At 43.4% G+C, this 25,079-nt stretch overlaps 1 protein-coding gene across 1 annotated transcript in view; it reads right to left on the reverse strand.

Moving 5' to 3' along the window:
- Nucleotides 1-24,598, reverse strand: part of LOC105283926 — a 28,959-nt gene extending 4,361 nt beyond the window's left edge. The window contains exons 1-3 of the mRNA XM_011347062.3: nucleotides 22,681-24,598; nucleotides 16,570-16,779; nucleotides 14,375-14,655 (exon numbers count right to left, since the gene is read on the reverse strand). Coding sequence (XP_011345364.1) covers nucleotides 14,375-14,655; nucleotides 16,570-16,779; nucleotides 22,681-23,578 — 1,389 coding nt within the window. The 5' untranslated portion in view covers nucleotides 23,579-24,598. The remainder of the gene's footprint in view (nucleotides 1-14,374; nucleotides 14,656-16,569; nucleotides 16,780-22,680) is intronic.
- Nucleotides 24,599-25,079: the final 481 nt, after the last annotated feature.

Below are 25,079 nucleotides of genomic sequence, written 5' to 3' on the forward strand. Positions count from 1 at the left end.
GGAAGTTATATGCGTCTGCGACGAATTAATTCGCCTATACTCGCCCAGCAAATTTTCATATGGTGGGATGTATGCGCTTGACACCATGTAGACCCTAACGATCTGACGCGCTAATACACTCTTTAGCTCTAGGGTGTTAGCCAGACCAGGACCGTACACCGTTACTGACCGTTTACAACCTCCGCCTCCACGAGCAACGTGTGTGTATGTGTGTGTGAGGGAAAGGGGGGTGTGCGCGCGTCCACGTAAATGACGCGTGCAAGTTTTAGGATATTTAACCGCTTCGTGTCTGAAAGCGATAATTTATGTATTCGCTAAATATCGTTTGACGAGCCCTCTCCAAGTTGCCATTACGTGTTAAACCACCCTTAAACAATATAGGATGAAATGTCACTTCTGCAAGAGTAAATCTCTGTGCTACATTATGAGGGAAGGCTGCAGGATTATCCGAATATTTAAAAGGATAATAAATGAGCGACAGGACTCTCGTGAACAGTGAAATTATAAAGGGTGTGAAATTTTTTTCTTGAATATAGTACTAACTTAGCTTAGAAGGTTCTAATTACATTGCACGTGCTATGCTCCCGAGTCCGACAGAAAAATGGACCTTCTGAAGAGAGATTGCGCGCGCAAGATGCTCGCGTCGCGAGTTTTCTCTACCGTCTGACGATGATAGTCGTGGAGAACGAGATTAAGCATCGTGGGGATGAACGGACAGGGTGACGAAATCGGTGAAACGGCGGCGTGCAATTCAACTTCGCCGAAAAGCGTGCGGCGACGGCGGCAGCGTTCTCTCAGGACGGAGGTGCTTTGTTACTTTTGTTAGTTCCCGGCCTGCCTGCCGCTGACGGGACAATCAATCACCGCCGTCTCTCGGTAAACGCAAAACGAAAAGAAGGAATGAACGAGAGGAAGAGAGAAAGAAGCGGGGAGAGGGGAAGAGTGAGAGGACCGGGGGTGAGAAGATCGAAAGTAGAGTTCCGTGGTTACCCTACGGTATATGTGCGAGTCGCCAGTTTATGCCGCTTGTCTGGAGAACATGAATGACGAAGTCCAAATGGTTCTTCAAGCAAAGCCACAAGATATTTGGAAACCCCCCCTAGAAAGCAGTTAAATGAGAGGAAAATAATCGTGATTATTCATCATTACGAAAAATTTGCTTCTAATGCGATAGAAAAACATCTTAAAAAGTAAATTTAAAAGAAGAAGAAGAAGTTTAATCGAGAGTGAGAAGGAAACCGATGATAAAAATCAATGATTATTAAGAAAAGAGTTGTAAATAAAAGAAAATAGAATTCTATGCAAGAATATGCAATCAAGTGTGACGGTCCTGATTTTACATTCTAATAATTGATTCATAAGTATAAGTATTCAATTCTTGATTATTGAAGAAAGTTTGCGAGTTAAAATCTTCTTCGGATTATACCTGGTTTTTTTCAGGATCACGGATAAACAGTTGTCAAATTCATGACTGCGTGTACATCGCGGTTCTAAAAAGACCCCTCAACTCGAATTTCAAGCACGCTTCCTCAGAAAATCCAGCTGCGAGCGAGCAGCGTGTCGATTTCAATATCTCCTCCCTCGGCTATAAGAAATGCGATATAGCTATAATCCGTAGCGCACGGTTATGCAAAATGTTAAAAATCAAATGTCAATGAATATTCTTCATCCGCGATAAAGGATGATATAGATAAAGACAGAAATAAATGTAGATAATAAAAGATAAGCCATTGCTTCAAAATACAATATGTGAATACAATCGAAATGAATATAACAATACAATATCCATTAACAATATGATTAATAAATATTAGTCCATTAAAAGCGAAAGCTGCTTATTTATACTAAATAGGACGAAATCGATAAAAAGAGAATTAGTAATTACAACATCAGAAAATATTACGATCTTTATACAATAATTATTTTCATAACTTTCAAAGATAGACATTGACCAGTTAGAATAATAAATAGGCAAATCTTCATTATTGCTATTTCATTCTGATATAATGCAAATTCCAACTGAAGTTGAATCTTGGAAAATTAGGTAACTCGTCAAACAGCTAATCGTTCATTCCCGATCATCCCCTAAACTACAGCCGATCGGTCCACCCCGATCGTTCAAATATCGCTATAGTCGCGAGGATCGGGCATAACGACGACATCCGAAAGGCGTTATATAGAGTGCGCGAGTGGGTAATCGTTAAACGATTGGCTGTGGCCTCTCTCTCTCCCTTTCTTTCTCTCCCTGTCTTCCACCCTTTCTCCATCCCTCCTAGAGGAAACCCCGGGCTGGAAATCCTCCTCCGTTTAACTCCCTGCCCCATTCCTCGCACTCACGCGCCCGCCCTTACTTCCGCCTACCCTCATGCACCCCCTCATGTTTCACCCCTGTCCCCGCAGTCGTCCACCCCCGGCCGCTCTTTCACTCAACTCCCTGTGCCATCCACGCTGTGCCTAGTGCGGTGGTGGCGCCATCTGGTGCAGTTTAATAAAAGACGATCGATTATGACGTCGGCCTCAGAACTACCCCTCAGCTCACTCTAGCCGCTCCTCCCTCGACCTCCCCCGTCTCCGGTCTGGTCACAGATCCTCATCCCCTCAACCTCTCTTTCTCTCTAATTCACTCCCGCCTCTTTTTTCAGGCTCCCTCTCACACACTCGTCGATTCTATGTCCCATAATAGTGCAGAAAGGACAGAGAGGGGTAAAGCGTAAGAGAAAGAGTCGTGGAGGGTCCAGTTTGTGGAGAGAGAGAAAAAAATTATATTCCGTAGGGTACGAAAAGGCACTAAGAGATATTTGCCCGGCACGATCTTTATATAACGCGCGACATGGCAACATGGTCAAGATTATTTATGTATTTCTCATTCTTTTACATCTCTACAAATATCAAGAATTATTTTCTGATTATATATCTTCATAACTGTGATACCATGAATAACAACACATCATGTCAGGTAACGTAATTAAGTTAATTGTAATCGTATTGGATTTCGTAAAAAAGGAACAACAATCTATTGAATATTTATAATGAAAATCCGCAATTAAAAATTTACTAATCCAAAGATCGCCGTATATGTGCTGATCTTGATCTCATTTATTTAAAAATTATTTTTTCTTCTTGGAGAGGCTTTTTTCCGGAAATAATAAAAAATCCTTTCTCTCCGAATTTTCTCTCCGTATTCGTGTTAATTCTTCACGTGGAATAGGCAAGGTAAGAGAGGAGAGAGCGGTCCTGGAGGGTTGAGGGCACGGGGTGGAGGAGGACGAAAGAGACGATAGAAAGCCGAAAGCAGAGGTTACCGTCCGTACAGGGATACACGGGGGTGAGGTCAGCGAGGCTGGCATGGACCGCGGGGAAGGGTGGATCAAACGTAAAAAGTACGGCACAAAGCTGCCGGCGTGGCGCGATCCTGCGGGCGAAGGGCAGACGGCTGCCTGATGTATGGAAAGGAAGTCGCGCGATAATAGAGGGGAAAAAGGGCCTTTGCGGATTTATCGGCGCCGCGCCGCCCCGGTGACGATTTAATCGATTGTTTTTCTCGGAGCGGATAAAGGCGATAATTGCGAACACCGGCGGGGTTTCGTTTAATTCTTTGAGGCGCGGTGGTATGAAAAATCACTTATACCGTTACCCCTTTGCTGATTGCCTATGACCGTTTGATTATTCCGCTAATCGAGACCTAATGGTGGATAATTTGCGCTACCTCATATAAAGCAAATTTATCAACAAGAAAAATAAAATGTATCTTTTTATGTAACTTTATAACATGAAAGATATATTTTTCACTTGTGTGATGCTGGTCATCAATTTCGGATTGACGTTCTTGATTCAAAGAGTTAATCCTGCACGTTGAAAAATTCTTGCATCAATAATAGTGAAATATTTTTTATCATATATTTAGAAGAGAAAGAAAGAGAATATCATTATATAAAATTTTAACAGTAGTGTGACACAATTATTTATTTTCATGTGTACCAATTTTTCTGAAACCTTAACTGAAGTAAACAAGACAAAGCCATTACAAAAGAAAATCTTAATAAAGAAAAGACACATTTGACAGCTTCTTTTAAGTACTTTTTATTTCAGAAATTTAATTATTGTCGATATTAGCACATAAATATTATATCAAGTAAAGCTTTTTATACATGAAAGAGTGCAGACATCAGTTAGGATGGTGCGATCGTAAAAGTAAAAAGAGCAGCGCAAGCTACGCGTCACGATTCAACTAGAGATGAGCTAGCAATTGCTGATGTAGAATGAAAAAAGTCATGCGATTTCATGTCTGGGACATGTATGAAACTTTCTCGTTCAACGAAATATCAGTCGTCGTCGACGTCAAATTTCGATGTTTTGTTCTCCACAAATTCTGATTTTGGACTGAGTATTGCTAAAGATTTTATTTAGATAGAGATAATAAACGCGCAACAATTTGCATCAATGTTCAATTTCTAAGCAATTGGTGTCTATTTGTTTCGCATCAGTATCTTGATGCGAAAGAATGTTTTCGTGCGACATGAATTACTTTGGTCATTGCTAATAGAAATCTTTCTCGGCGTAAAACTCGTAATAGAACGACGCGCGATGCGGGTCAGAATATTTGTGAATTGCCGCGGGGGCGAGAGAGGAATCCTGTATTTACCGTTATACAATCGTTCGATTTTATGGATACGATCCCGCGAGCAGGGGTGTAAGAGAGGCGAACATGTCCCGAAATTGACGTCAGTCCGTGATAAGAGGGAAGGGAAGGGGAGATTTACTACAGTCGGGATACAATTTGCGAATTTACAATCCGTCTGCGTGCAGGTCGTATAACGGCGGGCTACAGCTGCGAGAGTGGCTACGATCTGGCACGAATCGGAAGTGATATTTCCGGGAAAAATGTCGTGAGAGAGCGAGATGCGAGCGCATCGGTCCACGACGTTGTCGCAGCTCGCATATCCGATATTGTCCTTGTTAAATTAATTTTAAATGTTTTATACAATACATATACCAATCTGTTTTCTTTTCTCAAGCAATAATAAATAATAGGATATTTTAAACAAAATTAAATGTCTTAATTCCACACATGAAATGTGAAAACTCCATACTTCATTCAATTTGAAGTCGTTTTAACAGAATCTATATTTGATAGTTAATTTCAAAAATGTCTAAAGCTGAAGATAAAAAATCAAATGTGTTCTTATCAGATTCGTTATCAAAACCGTTTCAGCATTCATCGAGATTTTGGATTTTTAGTAATCCTCACTAACTGCATACTTGAATTAATTTTAGATATTCATAACTCGCTTTAAAGTTACATTTATTTCGGAAACAGTGACCGCAAAGCGACTTTCGTTGAGAGGAGTCATCGATGCTAGATTCGGATCTTCAGCTCTCGGCTTTACTGTGATGCGGCCACCATAAGTGATTAAAGTTGATTCACAAAGGCGAGATCTATATGCATACCGCGGTATTGTATATTCATGGTTTCTTAGCTTTCGCGTCCGTCTCCGGCGCGCGCGAGGGGACAACGGTGCTTTCTCAAAGTAAAATCCATAATGCATGAAGGTCCACGGGCTAAGCCGAAGAGCTTAAAGCCGTAAGATATTGCGCGGCGTTATATTCATGTTATGCCCTGAGAGAGGCAGGCCTTTGTTTTTAATATCTGCAGCAGATTGTAGCTGCGCCGAAGCGTTTAGGGTAACATTATGGTGGTCGTCTTCCGCCAGACTTTGATCCACCCGCGATCAAGATGAATGAGCTTCCCGCCAGACCCAAACGTTTAAAAACGCGAATTTATCGTAGTACAAGAGTAAAATAATTACGTAAAACCGCACAAATTTTATTACATAATTATGAGAAAAAATTTAAATTACTATAAAAAATTTTATAGTGCCATATTACTCTCGTAATAATATAACGTAATAATTTCTCATCGTTCCGTATGTAATACTGTAATTTATCAAAATTTTTCTTTTAACTATATTATTATATTATAATATTAATACATTATACATCTTTTCGCAATGGAAGAACTAGTCGAGGGGATTGGGTGCAACCAAGAGAGCGCAACGGATCGTCAATCTATAAGCGGGTCTACGTTATCGCGTAACAAATATATATCTTGTAAGAGAATACGAGTCCGGGGAGCCAGACGAAGTTGAGGAGAATCGAATCAGGTTCTCTCTCGGGACAGGCATCAAACGTACATATTTCCGATTGACTGGAGCTTTTTGACGATTGCAGCAGATACTTAGATTCTCCTTCGCCGACGGTGAGCTGGCGGCGTCGGCGGCGGATTGCTCTCGTAAAAGCTTGCCCAAAGCAAACTCGAATCAACGACGGCCCTAATGGCTACAAATTGATTTGACCGACGGAATCCAGGAAACTCGATATCCTCCTCTTGAAACGCCAAACCTAATGGCCGATCTATCTAACGTGTCAACGTCAGTGCCGTGGGAAAGGGCGATCTGCGCGACCGACGTAGAAATTGAATCACGCGAAGAACGTTTACCTTCGCCCCGTCGCGATAATAATTAAATGCTGCTCGAGTTCATGGCGAGTTCACAACGACTTCCCTTTTCGTCTGTCGACGACTCCGATGACTCGAGCTCTAAGAAGTCTTTTTATTTATACACGTTATTTTCCACGTAAATTTATGTCTATTTAACAAATGATTTAATTGTTCCATTATCATTAAAGTGATTGAGCATGACTGCGATTTAGAAATCCTCTTTGCTTTATGTATGAAAGAAAAGTTCCACGATAGCGTTTTATCGCGTACGTTTTTTTTCTTTTGCACAGATTATATAGGCTCCTAACAGTACGAGAGGAGCAAGGAAGAAATCATTTCTTTTCCCCATTCTTTATAATATAATTCACGAAATCTATAAGAGATCTGAACAGGACACTCGCCCTACCACAGCAAAATGAAGAAATGAGATTGGATAACACACACGTACAACGTCGGGATTTAATTTAATGCTTTAAAATCTCGCAAATAATGGCATTGTGCATCTGTTGATTAGGCAGGCATATTAAAAAACGCATAAATTTGCACAATTTAATAATACTATAATTTTATCGACATAAGTATAATTTAATATAGTGTGCGACTTTTTCTCAATGATATTCTCTGAATAAGATAATCAGGCAGAGTTTAGAATATTAATATTTATAATAAAAATTATGCATTAATCACAATTTCCATAAAACAATACTGCATCAACTATTATTTAATAAAGTGGAATGAAATAAAATAAAAACGCACAACTTCGTAACGATTGAGATATTAATATGCAAGTAATAAAAAACGCGGCCTCTAATCGTGGATTATGTTTAATATAAAATACTTATTTTGCATTACAGTTCATTCGTGCAGCGAGGAAAATAAAGCAAAATAAGGGCTCGCAGTGCGTATAAAATGGCAGATTTCTGCCGTGGCCGAATAACAAGACTCCAAGATTCGTGGGACGTCGAGTAAGTTCTGTGAAATCGGCCGGGTGCAAGTAGGATCCGCGCTTTTATATCGCGAATTAAGCTCGCGGCGTGACTCTGACAGCTCTGGCAACTTGTAAGAAGAAGGGAGACCGCCGCCCCGTGCCCGTCGGTTCTGATTATTAAAAAGATAACAAGCCCCGGAGGCTCTCTTTAATTTTTCCGTCGTTTCCGCGGGCAGATCCGACATTGCGGAGACGTCCCGGGCATAAAAGTGGCCGGCCTCCTCATAATTCCAGATAATTTAAGGTCGACGGCGTTGATGAGTTCTACCTACGGGCGACGCGAGAGCGATTCTCTCTGACAAGACGTTGCGCTGCTGTCTTAATGTTCCCCGGGGCGGAATTGAAAAGCTACGTCTTTTAATTCCTCGACATCGTGTATATTTCTTAATAACTTAAAAATTTATTTACGGTTGTAGCCGAAGCTGCGATTAATTAACGATATTTTTATTATGGAATATCGCAAACTCTCTAAATTTGTCGATTCCGTAATGAGTAAATTTTGAGAATTATGTCTTCTTTCAATCCAGAATTTTGAAATAGATATAAAAGCAAGGTATAAAATTCAGAATAAAGACGGATCAAGTTTAAAATTAAATTTGCAAAATTTATTTTAAATATGAAATCATATTTGAAGGTACAAATTATGATGAACTGTTCATATAATCAGCAATCTATGATAGTTGAGACATGATTTTGATCTCATATGAAAGAATTGTGAATAAAATATGCAATATTATTCCTGATACAGAAATCGATGATGAGCGTTCATGACTTTCGAGAGCCGGTTTCTCTCGCGATAAATCAACATCTTCATCTCGTTAAAGGCGCTGAGTAGGATAAGGGTGGTATAGTACGTACAGCCAAGAAAGGGGTTGGCTCTCGCTCGCCATCACTAATTACTTTAGTTATCCCCCTTTAACCCTCGACGTTCCTCTTAAACCCACCCTCGTCATAAACTGTAGTGAAGCCTCGAACCTGTGTGAAACGGCACCTCGCCTTCCCTCATCCATCCCTGTTCCCCCTTCATCCCACCGCCATCCTCTGCCGTCCCTCAAAGTACAGATTACCTCGTGGAAAAGCTTTATTATTATCATCCACCCGTGGCACCGCAAGTCCTTAATTAAATTCGAGAAAAGATTCATGGGTCCGGCACAATCCGAAGTTCGATAATTTGAGCCAATCTTCGCATCGCGATATCACACGCGTGTCTTCGGCTCTAAAGCCATCGTATTAAAAACGGGTAGCAAGATTGTTCTTAGAAAATTTCGCTGTTAGAGAAAACTTTACTGCTTTGTCGGGTCTTGATTAAAAAATTCGAGGAAGTTTCCGCCACGGTAATATTGATGTTTTTATGCGAACATTGAAAAATCATGAAAATCACGATCAGTTTAACTAAAAGAGCGAGAAAAGTATTTTCGTATTATTTTTTTATAGATTAATCTAGGTGTACCATAATGTGCCACACATAACAATACAATAATAGGCTACGCTGGCGGTAACAATGCCACTTCGCCAGGAATCCGACAAGTCGATAGCCCGATAACTTAGATTGCAATATCGACGGGAGTTCCGATAGCGATATTATCGCGCTCGCGCTTGGTACATTAAGGGAGACGTGAAATTCGGCATCTGCTACCAACACTTCGCCGCTATTAAGAGACATCGAGAAGGAAAGCGAGAAAAAGAGAGAGAAAGAAAGAGAGAGAGAGCGCGGTGGCAAAACGCGAAAGGCAGAGAGAAAGAACTATCATTGGACAATAATCGCTTTTATGGGTGTTCGTGTGGCGAACCGTGATATTAGATAGCCGGCAGACGAGTGCGCAGAATCGCAGCCCTCAAATCGCGGGAACTCTCGTCCACGGAACCACCCTCTAATAAAGTTGGGAAAAGTTTCTCTCTCGCGCGATAAAAAGTAATGTTAGAGATATTGCGGGTGCGTTCAGTTGGAGTTCAATTGCTTTTAACGGCGGGATCAAGTTCGATATGTACTTACGAAGCTGAATCGCTTCGCGGTGCCCAAGTATCGTTTCATTGGGATCGGGTGATTGAAATTGCCATTTCGAAACCGTACCGAAACTTGCTTCTCGTTTCGCTCGCTCGCTCGTTCGTTCGTTCGCGCATTCAGTAGAAATCAAGTTTGCCGGAAATTCGAATCTAATTATATCTGTATGAAGTACGAAGAGGGAAGAGGAAACAGGAGAGATGTTATACTGACGGTGCTCGAACAGCAAACTCGCAATTTTCAAGCAAGAGATATTCAAAGACATTTCGACGTTCTGCGATATATGGGACGTCTGAAATTTCAGCGATCCAGTTTCGGAGAGAGAAGCGCGTGTTTACGTCTTATCATAGAATTCAGGAATCCGGAACGTTTTCGCCGAAGCATGTTCGCGAGGAGAGAGTTTGCTCGGATTGCGCGGATATCCGCTCGAGCCTCATCACGCTGTTTGCAATCGCTCAACGAGAAGGAGAGAAATAAAAGTGGTCACGTGGCGGAAGAAGGATGCAAAATTTTGGTATGCGGATTGCGGAGCCGCAAGAAACGTCAATTCACTCTTCTTCGCGCGAGGGTTGAGAGGATCGGAACGCGGGGAACTCCTTGCATGCACATGTCTCTAATACGTGTGCATGTATGCGCGCTCGATCCTTAGATTTTCTCGTAAAACCAGCGACAGAGTGAGCCTCGACCAATGGCGGTGGAGGCATGGCGCTCGAGGTGTGAATTATACATGAGGATATATCCCTACACTGCCCTAGCTACCGCCTGTCCCTTTCTCGCGCAGGGCACCGTCGCCGTCCTTGCTCCCCCGTATATTCAGCGCGCGACCACCATTCATCCAACCAGACATCGCTTCTTGTTTGCTCTATCTTCTCACGCACTTCCCGGTAACAGATTTCGAGCAAAGCGATAATTATTTGGAATTTTAAATGATCAGAGATTCGATCAGTGGAGCAGCTCATACGTGCGATTATCAGCTGATTTCATTAATTCGGTTTTATCTCTTTTTGGTATCAGATAATGTCCGTTAAATTCATAGTCTTTTAATATAGTCTTTTTGACTTTTTACATCTTGTGATAATTGCTGTTCTCATATTCATCCGACTGGAGGTCGCTTCTTGCTTGCGCAATTTTGCTCAATTATCGATATAATATATTAGTTGAAGTAATTTTTTAATATGAAATTGAAGTATTCGAATAGCTTATCACCACATATTTCAACAACGTTGATTCATTTAAAAAAGGAAATGTCAGAATACTGACACATGAGGCATCTTCCTCGAGCACGAGAATTAATTACAAAAGAGCAATCTGGGCTTATCGTACCTGAGCAACAATCTATTCGCTTCCACATATTACAGAGCGAGTCTAATTATCTCGGTTGGAGTCACACACCCCTTAAGTACCGGCGTACTACGTTTTACGTACGTGCATCGCGGATACGGTATCGACGTGCCGTGATACGTTCGCCAGAAAGAGCGAGCTCTCTGGCTGTGTTGGAGATAGATAGAGAGAGAGAGAGGGCACATAATATCCACGGGTTGGGGTTAATCGGGCGATGCCAGTTCATTAGTTGCACACACGTAGGTATGCGTAGCCTATACGGTGTTATACTCTGCACATTGCACGGGCGTCCCGACGCCACGCCGCTGCAGCTACACACACACAAGACGCAAACGAACAAACACACACACACACACATCGCTCGACTGCCGGACCGACCCGGCGACGCTAATGAAACTAAACGGTAGCCGGAAATGGTAGTGCGAGTTAGTTTCATTTGATTTCATGAGCGTACTTCCGGCAAGCATCGTGACGACCGAACGCGCGGCCATCGAGCTTTTATCTCATTTCCACGTCGTCTGTATCGTCCGTACACTTGTATGAACGTTCAGATGAAAAACATATCACATTAATGCTTTAGAACGAGTCTTCAAAAGATAATCCGTGTGATAGATACTGCGCCAACGCAGAAACGTTCTTCTGAAGCTAATATGCAAAGTTGGTGGAACGTGTAATATTAAAAATGTAATTTTAATACATGTATAAAGATCGTATTCTTTTTTCCTACCTATCGCGATCGTAATTATTATTTTCTATCAGCAACAGGTATGTAATGCGCCGTGCGCTATGTTTCATGACACTCGTTGCTACATGGACGATCGCGTTTATCACGCTAAATTGCATCTGGTTTCGCATTAAATGTTTAACAATAATCTTACGAGCGCGTATCGAATTGTGAAAAGAGAAAATTTCGATATAGATACGTTGCATTTGTTCTATTGCGTTTGTTCTCCTGACGGATGCTGCGTGATTGGCATTAAAATAATTACGTAAAGCTAATTATTATTCTACTGCAACTTAGTGAGCTGCGATCGCTCGATCGTTTCTTGAAATCATTTATATCGCGCGATTAGACGAACACGTGCACACGAATGTGTGCAATTTCGCTCGCACGTACTGGCATGGTGTACGCGGTACTCGACAAAATCGAGCATTAGTCCCTATCAATCTGTCAAATGGAGTCGCGAGAAACTGACGCGGTGGCGGAACTAAATTCGCTCGGCGCCAAGTACGAGGGATTCGTACTTCGTTAGAACGACAATTAGTGCCCTAATAAGGTCATTAAGCACAATATATTATTCTCTACGAACAGCCCCTTCTCTCTTCGCTTCTCTTCTCTTCTCCTGGTCTCGCACGCGTCTAACTGCTCGATTATGGTAGCCCGTTATCGAGAAGCGTGATTATCTCTCGCGCGAGAATCATCTTGAAAATCGCTATTCACTCCTTCTAATAAGCTCTTACCGTCGACCCAGTTTCCCGGAAGTTATCCGTGATCTATATATCATAATCGAATTCGGAACTCATCGCGAACGATCTTGATGAGAAAAGCAGGATTATAAAGTTATGATGACTCAAATGAGCGAGTGATGCTAAATCCGATGTCCACTGATTGTTAACGAAGCATCTTTTTTATTTAGAGAAATTACATGATTACGATACAAGAGAGAAAAACCAAACTCAACGCAATTATCTTGTCAAGTATGTGGTTGATCTCTACACCCTCAGAAAGGATTTCTGATAACAAGACGAAAAATATTCTTGACTAATTTAATCGTATTACAAGTATAAAAAATATGAAAATAAAACAATTTTTAATTTAAATCAGTAATTTCTATTCTTCTCTCTCGAATTAAATAAGATTGTCTTACTGTCTTGAGACAAGAGTAACATGTACAAATTTATGCTTATATATTCTTGTATGTAGAATAATTTGATATTAGCGCCACTTTATAGTAGGCTTTGTCGATGTCGACGCATCATTTTCTCACAGTCGCTCGTCGACTCGGCGCTCCTGCGTCCTTTATTCGGATAAAACGGCCAATATTTATGTGTTGCAATCGAAAATCGGGAAAGTGTTTCTGTTATTTACAATGAATAAGTGCAATACTCTACAAGAAATATTAAAAGATATGGAAATGTCTTATCTCGAATCTTATTTCTCAAGTATATACAGGGTGTCCGGTAATGATCGCCCCAGCTTCCGTACACGAGTAGAACGGATCGAGACGAAGAGAAAAGTCCTATACCGTTTTGCGATATTCGCAATAATAATCGAAATATTGAATATTAAAGTCAAGCGAATCCAGAGCGCGGAGGCGAGTGCCGAGCCGCTCGAGGTATAGGATTATTATTGCGAATATCGCAAAACGGTATAGGACTTTTCTCTTCGTCTCGATCCGCTCTACTCGTGTACGGAAGCTGGGGCGATCATTACTGGACACCCTGTATATACTTACTTGAGAAATAAGATTCGAGATAAGACATTTCCATATCTTTTAATATTTCTTGTAGAGTATTGCACTTATTCATTGTAAATAACAGAAACACTTTCCCGATTTTCGATTGCAACACATAAATATTGGCCGTTTTGTGCAGATTCTACAAATTCTCTTAGAAGAATAGAATAAGATGTCTTTTAGATCTCACAATATTCTTAAATCAAGAATATTTTGAACTTGCTACAAATTTTTATCTAAATCCTTCTGAGAAAATTAATGGGATAGCACCAAGATTATTTGAATCTAGATTTTCGAATTTTCTATTCAAGATTAAAATATGCTTCTTTTCAATAATAAATATGATTGTCGCTATAGCGATCTTATTTTATAATAGTTTAAAGAGTAATAGCATTAAGTCCAGAAATCTTTTCTGTGGGTGTAACTGATCTGTTGGTATTAATAACGGAATAATTTTCTCGTTAGGAGTACGTTAGTAAATTTTGTAGTTCAATTACGGTCCAGATTAGCACATTGTACAGATTTGCTTGAACTACTATTGCGCCTAGGAGATCATTAAGCACGAGATTAAACACCGCACGCCGTCTCTATGCTCACGGCGCAGCCTCTCGATTGTAATACAACGCGAGCACATCCGCCTATCATCGCGCATGCAAATCTGCCTGCATGTGACATGCCTGATACGATTATCGAGAGCGAGGATTCTGGATCACAAGGAATCGAATTATACGCTTCGATGCGGGCTGTAATTGATATGCAACTGATTTGCGTCGCTTGGAAAGCTACAACGCGAGAAGAAGAGAGGATGTATCTCGCTGCACTTGCGCGTGTATAAATTTATCGAGATCGTAAAGTAAAAATGTATAATTAGTGTAATTACATGTAGCGTCCTGATCGCTGTCAGATTGCACATACTGCAAACGCCGAGATAACCGAATGTTGGAGAACAGTACATAATTATACACTAATTATATTCGAATATTGCAACGCGCGAATTATATTTGATGGCTATTTAACATATTCGAGTAATAGAATATATAAAAATGTTCGGAATAATTTCTAGATACACTAATTCTGATGTAATCACTCACCTGTGAATCTTTGAGACCCAATTTCTCGGCGAGTTTCTTGCGATCCGGTTTGCTGATGTATTTTTGTAACTGGAACCTTTTCTCGAGTCCACGTCGCTGGAGATCAGAGAAAACGGCTCTTCTCATCATTCCACGACGTGGTTTTCCGCGCGCGTTCGTCGCCCACGGAAAAACCAGACCGGTCCCGGAAAAATCGCCAATGCTACCTTGAATGGTCCCTGGAAATACGGCGCCTCCACCGGGTGTACCTGGATGATGACTTCCGGTCCCGGAACTAGCCACTGTCGATCGACAATATAACATGATGATGTGATAAATTTAGTAAATTTGTTGCGTTATTCCGATAATAATTTAATTCAGAACGAAAATATTGACGTCGACCTCGATAAAAGATTTACGAGTACAATTTAATATATAAGAAAGCCATCAAGAAGAAACTATGTCATGTATCCAGTAATGAAAAAGGAGATTTTAAATTAACAAATTTCAAGGAAACGTTGACATTACATAGCAAATATTACACGGCATTTAAATATTGTTTTCGAAAACGAGAGCTAATAATTCCATTTTATTTTGTGTTTATTAAGGCTCATCAAAAATTGGAAAATTTGAAAACACCTACATTTTACAAGGAAAACAATCGCAAAGATAACATGAAAACACGAGCGACAGGGAGATGCGTACGTGGATGTAACGTAGATGTAACCCACACAAAAAATTGTTTAACGCATACATTACGCGACGCGCGAGCCGTGCGATTCACTCGATAGTGGTTATATCAAAGTCATCTAATAACAGACGGGCAATTGAATCTCCAGATCGTGTCTGCGCGATATTGCCAAGCTGAGCATGATGGTATTATCTGCACCGATGATATTTGCACGCACTTGTTGCATGCGTGCATTTTGCCTTGTGGCGGAGCATGTACATAATATGGTAGTGCTTTCACTGCACTTCATATGCACTCCATGTCCCATACGAGCCTACCTATAACAAGATATTCGATAAACCCGGTGTGTGCCCCGCGCACGTGGCCGCGCGCGGCGTTTATACGCGCCCTCGCTCGCTGGCTAGCTGGCTGGCTGACTGGCGCCATATGCGGAAGTTTCGGTTTTAAACGTTCATCCACGCCCGTGTTTCCGCGTCGCCCGTCCGCGCTTGTTTATTAACTGCACGTGGAGTATATCGTGTGCTACGAAATAATGAATACCAAAACTTGGAATACCTACGATCCACGTGTCTGTGTGTGTGCGTATGTGTGTGGACGAGAAATACCCCAGCACATACATTGACTTTAAAATACCATGCACCAGGAACTAAGAACTGCTGGATGAAGTATGAACGGGTAGTATTGTGAATATCAATTCGGGATCCTTTGTAACCAATATAGTATATTCGAGTTATCCTCCTTTGTTAATCATTGTTAATTAGTCAAATAATTAGCTCAAGACACCAGTGGTTAAAATCATGAAAATCCTTATTAACGACCAAAACTGGTGGACAAATATTGACGACACGAAGTTTCGACCTCGAATTTGGGTCCTTTTCAAGTGTCAAAACAGTCACTTTCTACAAACAAGTATGAATTCAGAGAAATAATAAAAATAATAACATATAATTAGTTAAAAACAGAGAGGTGTGCATGTTGTAAAGATTGACATACTTCCAAAAAGCAACCGTCAAAAGTGTGCGTTAACGAAAGACGACCGAAGCACCAACGGAAGAGAACACGTCACAACGTTACAGAAACTGTGCGTTAAAAGACTCGAATACGAATGACTAGTTCACGAGTTCCGAGATAAATGTGTTTTTCTCAAAATATTATTGTATATGCTCGGTAAGTTCTCCGTGTCCCTCTGCAGGGTCAAGGTATTACCGTGTTGTTAACATTAGTCCAGTCAAAATCGTGGTCATTTTCAAGTCTATGTCGGCTAACAACAGATATATTGTCAACATGCTTCCTGATATCCCGACTATTTTGACACTTGAAAGGACCCAAATTCGAGGTCGAAACGTCGTGTCGTCAATATTTTTCCACCAGTTTTGGTCGTTAATAAATAAGGATTTTCATGATTGTTAATTAGGTTCACGCATAATGCCTGAATTCATTCGGGTTCAATTGGGTCAGCTTGATTAAGCTGATGTCGTGCTAGATTATTTAAAAAATTTCTTTTTAATTATTTGTACTGCCTTACCTGTCAGATATGGACCTCTATAGAACAATTGTTGCAGCGTGTGATGAGCATTCGGCGGTAAATGTCGTTGGGGAGGTTGATGACTCGGCCTGTGATAAGGGTGATAAGCTGCCGGCCTCGCGATCGGCTTAGCGATATTGTAACCCGCCGAATTTTGCAGATTTTGCAGGAAGGCGGGTATCGCTTCCGGCGGAAGTCCTTGAAAGTTATCTACACAAAAATATAGTGTCCTATTATTAAGATTTCGTATCTAATAAAATTTAACTTTGGAATTTTCTCTTTATCAATATTAGTCATGAGAGACTAATTACACGCGAAAAGAAGTCAAGCTCAGAATACACAAATGTGATTGCCAAATGTAACGAATTTAAAATAAATAAGGTTTTTAAGCTCGATTTGTAGCATAAATTGTTAAAGCTTGACAAACTTACAATTTCGCTGCATTTCTAAAATAGTTTATTAACTAAAGATATTATTTTACATTATGAAATTTGACTGCAGCAATTATTCCAAATAGACCCGAGTCGAAATTTTAGTTCTACATTGAACCTCGAATTCTTCATTTGAGGCGTTATTCAGCGTCTATTTAGCTACTACTTTAACACTAAAATATGTCCGAAATTTCCTTTTTTGCCGCTAGAGCGTCAAAGCAGGTTACGATCAAGATTATAGCCGAACGTTGCAGGGTCAAAATAGCATCTTAACATCTGTTTGTAGGAGTTTGAGTTTCAATGTAAGAGTTCTAGGTTCTATTTTCCTAAAAGTAGGTTCGTACGACTGCTAAAAGCATTAAAGTAGGCGCAAAATTTCGACTCGGGGAGTTCCAGCGTTTTATTTACGAACCAAGTATGCATCACATAATTTACATGCAATTTTAAACAAACATTTCCGTTTCAAATTTCATGCGTTTTATTATTTATTGCAGTAAAAATATGTCGATGCAATTAGTATTGTGCTGCGCGTATCAAGAGAATCTGCGTAGAGGTGAAACGTAACGATTTATCGACGGCAGTTCGTAAAATATTCATACTAATTCATGCGAAAATCGCACGGCGTTTTATGAAAGTTTCGAGAGGCTTCCCGGATATGGAGACGTAAACCGCCCGGCGATTAAATATGGAACGCGCCCCGGCTGTTTCACGATAAAATGTGCCCGGGGTGGCGGATTTACGTGCGAGCGAATACCTAAGTCGTCGTATTCCTTCGTGTTGCATAATTCGGGTCGACACCCCCGAGACTAAAACCCTCCTTAACTGCTTCAGGCGGAGCCCGATCTCTTGTTGGCGCACGCTTCAACACCTCCGGCCGGGGTAAATAGCCAGACATTCGTGCGACCGACTGCCTTTGGTATCGTCGGTCTTGTGCGCCGTAAAATACAACCGTATGGACGTATTACTAATTTATGTGCGTTATGTGATTTTATAGTGTCTTATGTAAGTCTTATTTAAGGGATGGCATAAATTTGTCTTCCTTCGTTCTTTCTTGGTTTTGTTAAAGGTCGATAGATTTTATATTCTTTGTCAATTTGAAATCATAGAGAATGCAATGAATATACAGTACATATCCATAATAGGTTAGTAATCCTTGAATCGTTAATTTAATAATTTGATAAACTCTTTTCCTTTGCTACTCCCTATTGTGTTTTTATTAAATATGTATAAATTTTTCATCTCAATATGCATTAATCTGACTGTGCTTAATTATAGTGATTTAATAAAATCGCTCGGTAAATAGCGTTCGTCAAGATTCTTTATCATCGTGCAGCAGCATTTTGTTCATCCCCCTGTCGCGCATCTCTCCGCAAGAAGATTTACCGACAACAGAAAAGTTAACTGCATGCTCTGACGCGTACGCACCCTCTCGAGAAGAGGAGCTTGAATGTGAAAGAAAATTCGGTCGATTTTCCGTCTCCAGCTCCGCCACCCGACGAGTTCACCCTTCGGCAGGTCGAACTCGTCCACCTATCCACATTAATAATGCCTAAAAGGGGCTGGACGCTCCGATTGTGCCATTTCCAACATGTTTTTTTCCAGCGTCGCTCCGCCACGCCCAATGACAGTGAAAGACAGAGAGAAAGGGAGAGAGAGAGAAGTTCGCTAAAAAAGTGACGTGTTTGAAAATAATAAAATAATGGAAGCTCGAGGCCGGTTCGAGGCGGAAAGAGAGACGCAAGGAGAGACGAAGAGAGAAAAAGGGCTCGCCTTGCGTCCGCGAGCAGACAATGCCCTGACAATGGCCCATACACGACGTCCCATTGTGCATCCCGCACCGTACCCCATAAAATACTCATCGCCTTTTATCGTTGTTTTCGTAGCCGGCCAATGAGAGAAGCGCGCTGCTTAACCGCGACGGTCTAATAACCGGGCTTAGCCTCCAACGGAAACACTGAATGGGAATAGTTTTTTAAGTCGCCCCACCTACCCCACCGACATCACAGTCAGTCCCTTCGTTCGTCACCCTCCTCCTACCCTCTCTCGTTGGCCCCCTTACGGTACCCCCTTCCTCTCTCGCGTCATGTGAGATTAAACCTCCTGTCTGCGGTCTCGAGAAACTCCGGGGACAGCTCGCGTGTTGTTACAGTTGTGGGGCCCCCCTCGTGTCCTTCCTTCGTTTTTTTGTGCGCCTGGCTTAAGCGGAGCCCCCTCCCAGCCTTGGGTTACGGGGTTGCAACATATATCGCTGGTTATTCTTTCGGATTACGGTCACGGATGCATTATTAACTAGATACCGCGCTGCAGGTCTGTACTTCGTGAAGAATACGCGTGGGGGAAAGAGCCCTGCTGCTCGTTTCTCGGATCCTCCGTGAACAGGAGCGTGTTTGTCTTAGGATAGGCTTGGCGAACCGATCTTCCACGAGGATCTGAAACGTTCCCGGATCACGGGCGATTGATCGACCGTAAGGAACAGATTGACGTGATGCGATACGACAACACAGATACGTGCTTTTTCTCGTATTAATAACGTCCATTTTCGAGATTCTTATCACATTTTGTATGATCTGCATCCATTTGATTCAAATGTAACATTCAGGATAGTGTGTGGTTCGCGTTTAAAAAGTCTAGTATGTTGAAAAGCTATTTCATATTGACAAAACCGAGTATCAACGTTTACAAATTCATTTTGTGGGAATGCAACGCAATGATACAAATGTGAGAAATAAATTCGACTTTTTCTTTTTTTCTGTTTGTTGCATGAGATAAATATTGTCTGATCATGACGTACATCCGAAAAAAATAAGATTTTTAATGAGATCATTTTCATCAAATATATCTGGATTAATTATTTGATATCTTCAATTTTATACATATTCTTTGAAATTGTTTATAGTCTTTTGTTGCTTTCTTCAATCCCTGCCTCTCCCTCTCTTCTGTCCACGAGCTTCTAATTAACCAGCGAATAAAATGTGATTTTTTTCCATGGGAGATACGCGTATTGAGACGAGCTCCAACGTGCTCGACACACAGTCGATACCGAAAAATATCAATAATCGCTACGATACGCAACAAAAAACATGTGCCGCGAGAGGTGGCTCGCTGGACAGAGGGGGTACGCGAGGGGCAAAACAGGGGTAGCAGTAAATCGCGGGACGATTGGTGAAAATGCTATTCGAAATTCAACGTCGCTCGCCCGTCAGACACCGACTGCCCCCCTTCCCCTTTCCTCCCCCGCGTTGGATCATCCCACGTAGCTCTGACCATCCGAACCCCTCGCGCTCCCTCCCCGCATCAAATTCCCGTCCCGCCGCGAGCAGCCCTCGCGTCTCCCGTCGATGAATTTCGAGTTTGTTGCCAATCACTTTTTCGCGCAATTATTTCACAACATTTCGACATGACGTACAAGCCCGCGGGGGGTGGTTACCACCGGGGCACGATTGGGAGTATGAAGAGGGGTGAGGATGTGTACGCGAGGAGGAGGAGGACATAGGAGTGAGGGGGGAGGACAGTGGGTGGACGCCGGTGCCCGCGCTCATGGATGTTGGAGGGTCTATTCGCGGCGAGAGGTCGACGATGGGGAACGGGAGGGAAGATGAGAGAGGAGAGGGAGAGAGGTGCGGTCTCGGTACGTACGGGGGGACCAGGGGAGTTGTAACACATGCACGTGGCACGGTCAATGCATCCGCTATCCGACAAACGCACGAACCCCCGCGTTCCCACCCCGTGTATCTCGAACGTACCGAATTTCCCCATTGCCACCCCTGCTCTCGACTCTCCTCCTCACCCCCGCGCGATGTCCCCTTTTCCACCCCCGCGTATCCTTCTGCCGGCAGATGCGTGCAACTCGCCGATGTTAAATGCAACATTCGCCTCTTTCCACCTTCGTGGAGCCCCACACGCGCTCTCCTGCCGCCTCCCCCGCATCGGCGAATACCCCCGCTGACCCTTCGCGCGACGATTTGCGTACAGTTTATGCATCTAGTACATACGTCTACGCGCGATTATCGCGCGCGCACACGCTCTTTATCGACTCGCGTCAATCATGAGCGCGGGGGGAGGGTGGACGTGGAGGATGGCAAGGGAGGGTCGGCTGGCACCACGGAGGAAAGAGTGACAACGAGGACACGCCGGCAGAAGATTGGTCGGCACGCGTGTATGCGTATTCGCGCGAGGGTCCAGCGGCCCGTCGGACGCGCGGAACCTGCGAATGTTCAGGTGTCCTGTGAATGACGGGACGGTATTGTAATCTCCGCGTGGGGTATACCGGCAGCCGCAACAACTTTTCCCAATTTTCCCAAGCATTACTCTGTCGCATTCGCGGTGTAATGCAATCCAGGCATGCGATTAATGATATATAAAATTATATTATAATCATAACGATAATAAAATTATCCGATTGTCTCGCTTAATTCAACGTCATCTGATCTGAATAGCATCTGATCAAAATTCCGTCCTACGGAATCTCGGTCAGATTAATTCGCAACGAATTCACAACGGATAAGGCTCAGGCTGGGCCACAACGAGCGAGGGAAACGCGATAAGCGACGCGGCAATACATCATTGAATCCTGCCGCTTGTCTAATATTATAGGCACCAATCGTAAGGGCTTAATATTGGGGTGAAGGTAAGTGGCCGACCAGCTGACGCCCTGTGCGCTCCACCCCGCACGCACGCTGCGCGACTCGTCTTGAGGGTGTGCGGATGAGATTTAGGGACCGGCGACAGAAGTCTGCTCGCGACACTGATTTGTGGTGAGCTTTGTTTCAACACTCTCTCCGCGAACGCCGGCCGATCACCGCGCGAAATTCTTCGTCCCGACGATGTCTTTCCGATGAGAAGGGTGAACGAATCTGTGAATACGTAATCGCGGGGACCATCGATTCTGAGATATGTATGTTCTGCCGAACCGCGCATGACATTGTCTCTATTATATCTGGTGCTTTCCACGACGACGGAAGATGATAGATACATAGAGCGCATTGGTGAGCAAGAAATATATAGTTCTGTTAGGAAATATTTCTCTCATGAAGATTATTTAATTATCGCACGAATCTAATTGAATGAAAACATGTTAAAGCTACACATTTTTATACGATATGTGGTTCGAATGTTTAGCAAAGATGGTATGACATCAGTTGTAATCAATAAATTCAAATACTAATAAATTAGTAATTAGGATATGGTTCTCTATTATAATTGTAATCAGGTATAGAGTATAAATTAAGCAAATCCTAGTACTCAGCAGAAGAAAATTCTCTTGCAAACTTTAGATACTTTTCATCCCTGAAACGTGATTAAAAAAATATGGTAAAAGTTTCTTCTATTTTCATTACTTCGTTAATTATCGCGAGCTCAGTTTTCTTGACTTTCAGAAAATCTTTTTTTTTAAGTTTTTTTCTTTTGCAAATATTTTGTAGGTTTTATGTGATATACTTGTAACATCGCGTTTTCTCTAATCAGTCCAGTTAAATAATGTAACCCTATTTATTGTAATAACATACGAAATTTCTTTTTAAAGTATTTTCTGTTTTCTTTTGTTTTGGCCTACTTTTATGGACCGTAAGAATTTCATTTCAAGCCTGAAAAACCATACTTCGGGAGAATCTCATGCCGATCAAGTGTCAAGGCAATTATCGAATCAATTATGTCATGGTGTGCACGTTTATTACTGAATTACCGGGATGCGGCCTCCTGTCGTGATTGCCACCGAGTATGGCGCTAACGCTGAACTTGAGCTGCGGCTTGTCCTTCTCCTGGATGGTCCTGCAAGCGGGTCCGGTACACTGCTCGTCGCCGCAGGAGCAGGCGGTGGTCCTCTCGCCTATTCTGTCGACGGCACGCTCGACCGCCGCCGCTGCCGCCGCCGCCACCACCGTCTCCCTCTCCCCCGATACGATCGTCATCTCGTCGGACGTGTGCATGACGTTTCTGCATCCAAGGTCGTACCGTCTGTCTATCTCGATCGCGGAGACGCGTTCGCCCAGCATCATCTCATCCCTGTCGGCCGCCTGAGGACCACCCTCCAGCTCCGCGCTCAGAATCGGGTCCTCGTCCACGTTCGAATTGCACGACTCTACGCCCGAGTTGGATCGATTGTCGATCCTCTCGTTGCAGAGCCTCTCCATCGCGCACAGCCGGTCTACCACCATAGGACCATCCATCCTCTCGTTCTCTACATCCACGTATACGCCCTGACTCCTGTCTACCAAGACCTCCTTCTCGCGCTGGAGGAGCTGCATCCTGTCGTGCTGTCGCTCGCAGGATCTACCGCCACTGGATCTCTGCTGATCCCTGCTGCCACAATCGATCATCATGCGATCGCGCGCGCTGCCGATCGAGCCGGACCGTTCCAGATGATCCTGCGTGAGATCATTGGGAGAGGATCTGTTGTCTCGGGCGAGTCTGAGACTTGCCTCGCATTCTCTCTCGCGCTGTCGCGCCACCAAACTCGCCGCCCAGTTCAAGGTCAAGCTGGTGAGGTCCGTACCCGGCGACGCCTTGCTCTGGAGCAGGTTCTCCATCAAAAAGGGCGAGGTCATGGCATTCTTCAGCATCGCCGCTGACGAGGGGAACATATCACGGCTGCTAGGCCCTCCGATCGTCACGATCGTCGTGTCGCAGGATGCGAAATATCGAGAATATCCTTCGGAACTGGTTGCGAAGCTTCTTTCACACGGAATCTTTGACGCGGAATCTTTCGACTTTGATTATCGTGTTACTTACCACAACGCAATCAACCAACGTCCTTTTTAAGCGATATTAGGTTCATTGCTTTTTCTAGTGCAATTTTTCAACGCTGCATTTATCACGTTTATCACATTTAAGATCTGCATGTGAACCTCGATCGCTTTGGAAATCACGTTTCCGCGATCCCAAGATTGTTAAGGACTCTAATGACTACAATTTCCAATTTAATCTTCTTTAATTATTTAATCTCCTATCTTGTCACCACTTGATTACGTCTCAAGCCACTAATCGCACTTCAATTTTTCCAAGAAATTTCCGGATTCATCGGATCAGTCAGGCGGTTATCTGTCTTTCATTTGGCGAGCGCAAATTATTTCAACATCACTCTGAATCGAAGTTGCATGACGCACGATGTTGAAACTTGAGTATCCGACTCAAATATCCAGCACGAATACAGGAGAAACAAAGTTGCACTGTGCTCTCGTGTAACGACGTGTACTCAGCTCCGACAAACAAGCTGATCCCCTTTTCCCGCGAACATCTCGTCGCAAGGATCGACCGGAAGGATCGCGGGATACCGTTCGTCTGCGAAGTCGCGCGTGTCACATGATCGGTGCCGCGCGTTCCGGCGCACGCAAACGTTTCGTCCTCACGCCGGACGACGTGGACGTGCGATTTCGGCAGCAGGATGTCAACTGGCGTGCCTGCGTGCGTGCCTTCCGAACGCATGGAAGGGGGGTTAGTGGTGGCGGCGGCAACGTGAGAGCATGCAACCCTCGAATGAAGGCCCACAAAGGCGATATAGAGGTGGCTCACTCGTCCCACCTCCCCCTCGTCCTCACCCCGACCGGCATCGCCGGCATTCTCGAAACACCACCCCGTACGTACGTGCAGCAGGCAGTGGCCTTAGAAGGGTGCGCGAGGGGTGGCCGCTTCGCGCGACGTGTCCCTCCCCTGCCCCATCTTCTTCATCCCCCTCCCGCCGTTTTCCACCCCTTCTTTTCCTTTTAGGTGAGATAATACGGACTATAAGCCGAGCAATTCGGGGTTTGGCTCGCTCGGTAATGCCGTAATAAAATCATACTCCCATCAAACGGCGCTGCGCGCACCCCCTTGAGAGGCAAAGGAAAAGAGGAAGGCGGGAAGAGAGGGAGGGCGGAAGAACGCACGAAAACCGCCGCGCCGGTGGGGTCCAGAGGTGGAGGCTGCGGCGAAAAGAGAGGGGTGGTAAGCGGCTCGCCGCCTCGCAGCACGCCGAGGGTAGGAAAAAAGCCTGGAGACTCGCATTCCTTTGGTCCCAACGATTGGATTTTATTTGACGAAGCCGCCCCGCGGACCGTCCAATCGTCTGCCTCGCCGGCAAACGCCGGCCACGCCCATTTACCCCTT

The sequence above is a fragment of the Ooceraea biroi genome, chromosome 4 (assembly GCF_003672135.1).
Source record: "Ooceraea biroi isolate clonal line C1 chromosome 4, Obir_v5.4, whole genome shotgun sequence".
Taxonomy (NCBI): Eukaryota; Metazoa; Arthropoda; class Insecta; order Hymenoptera; family Formicidae; genus Ooceraea; species Ooceraea biroi.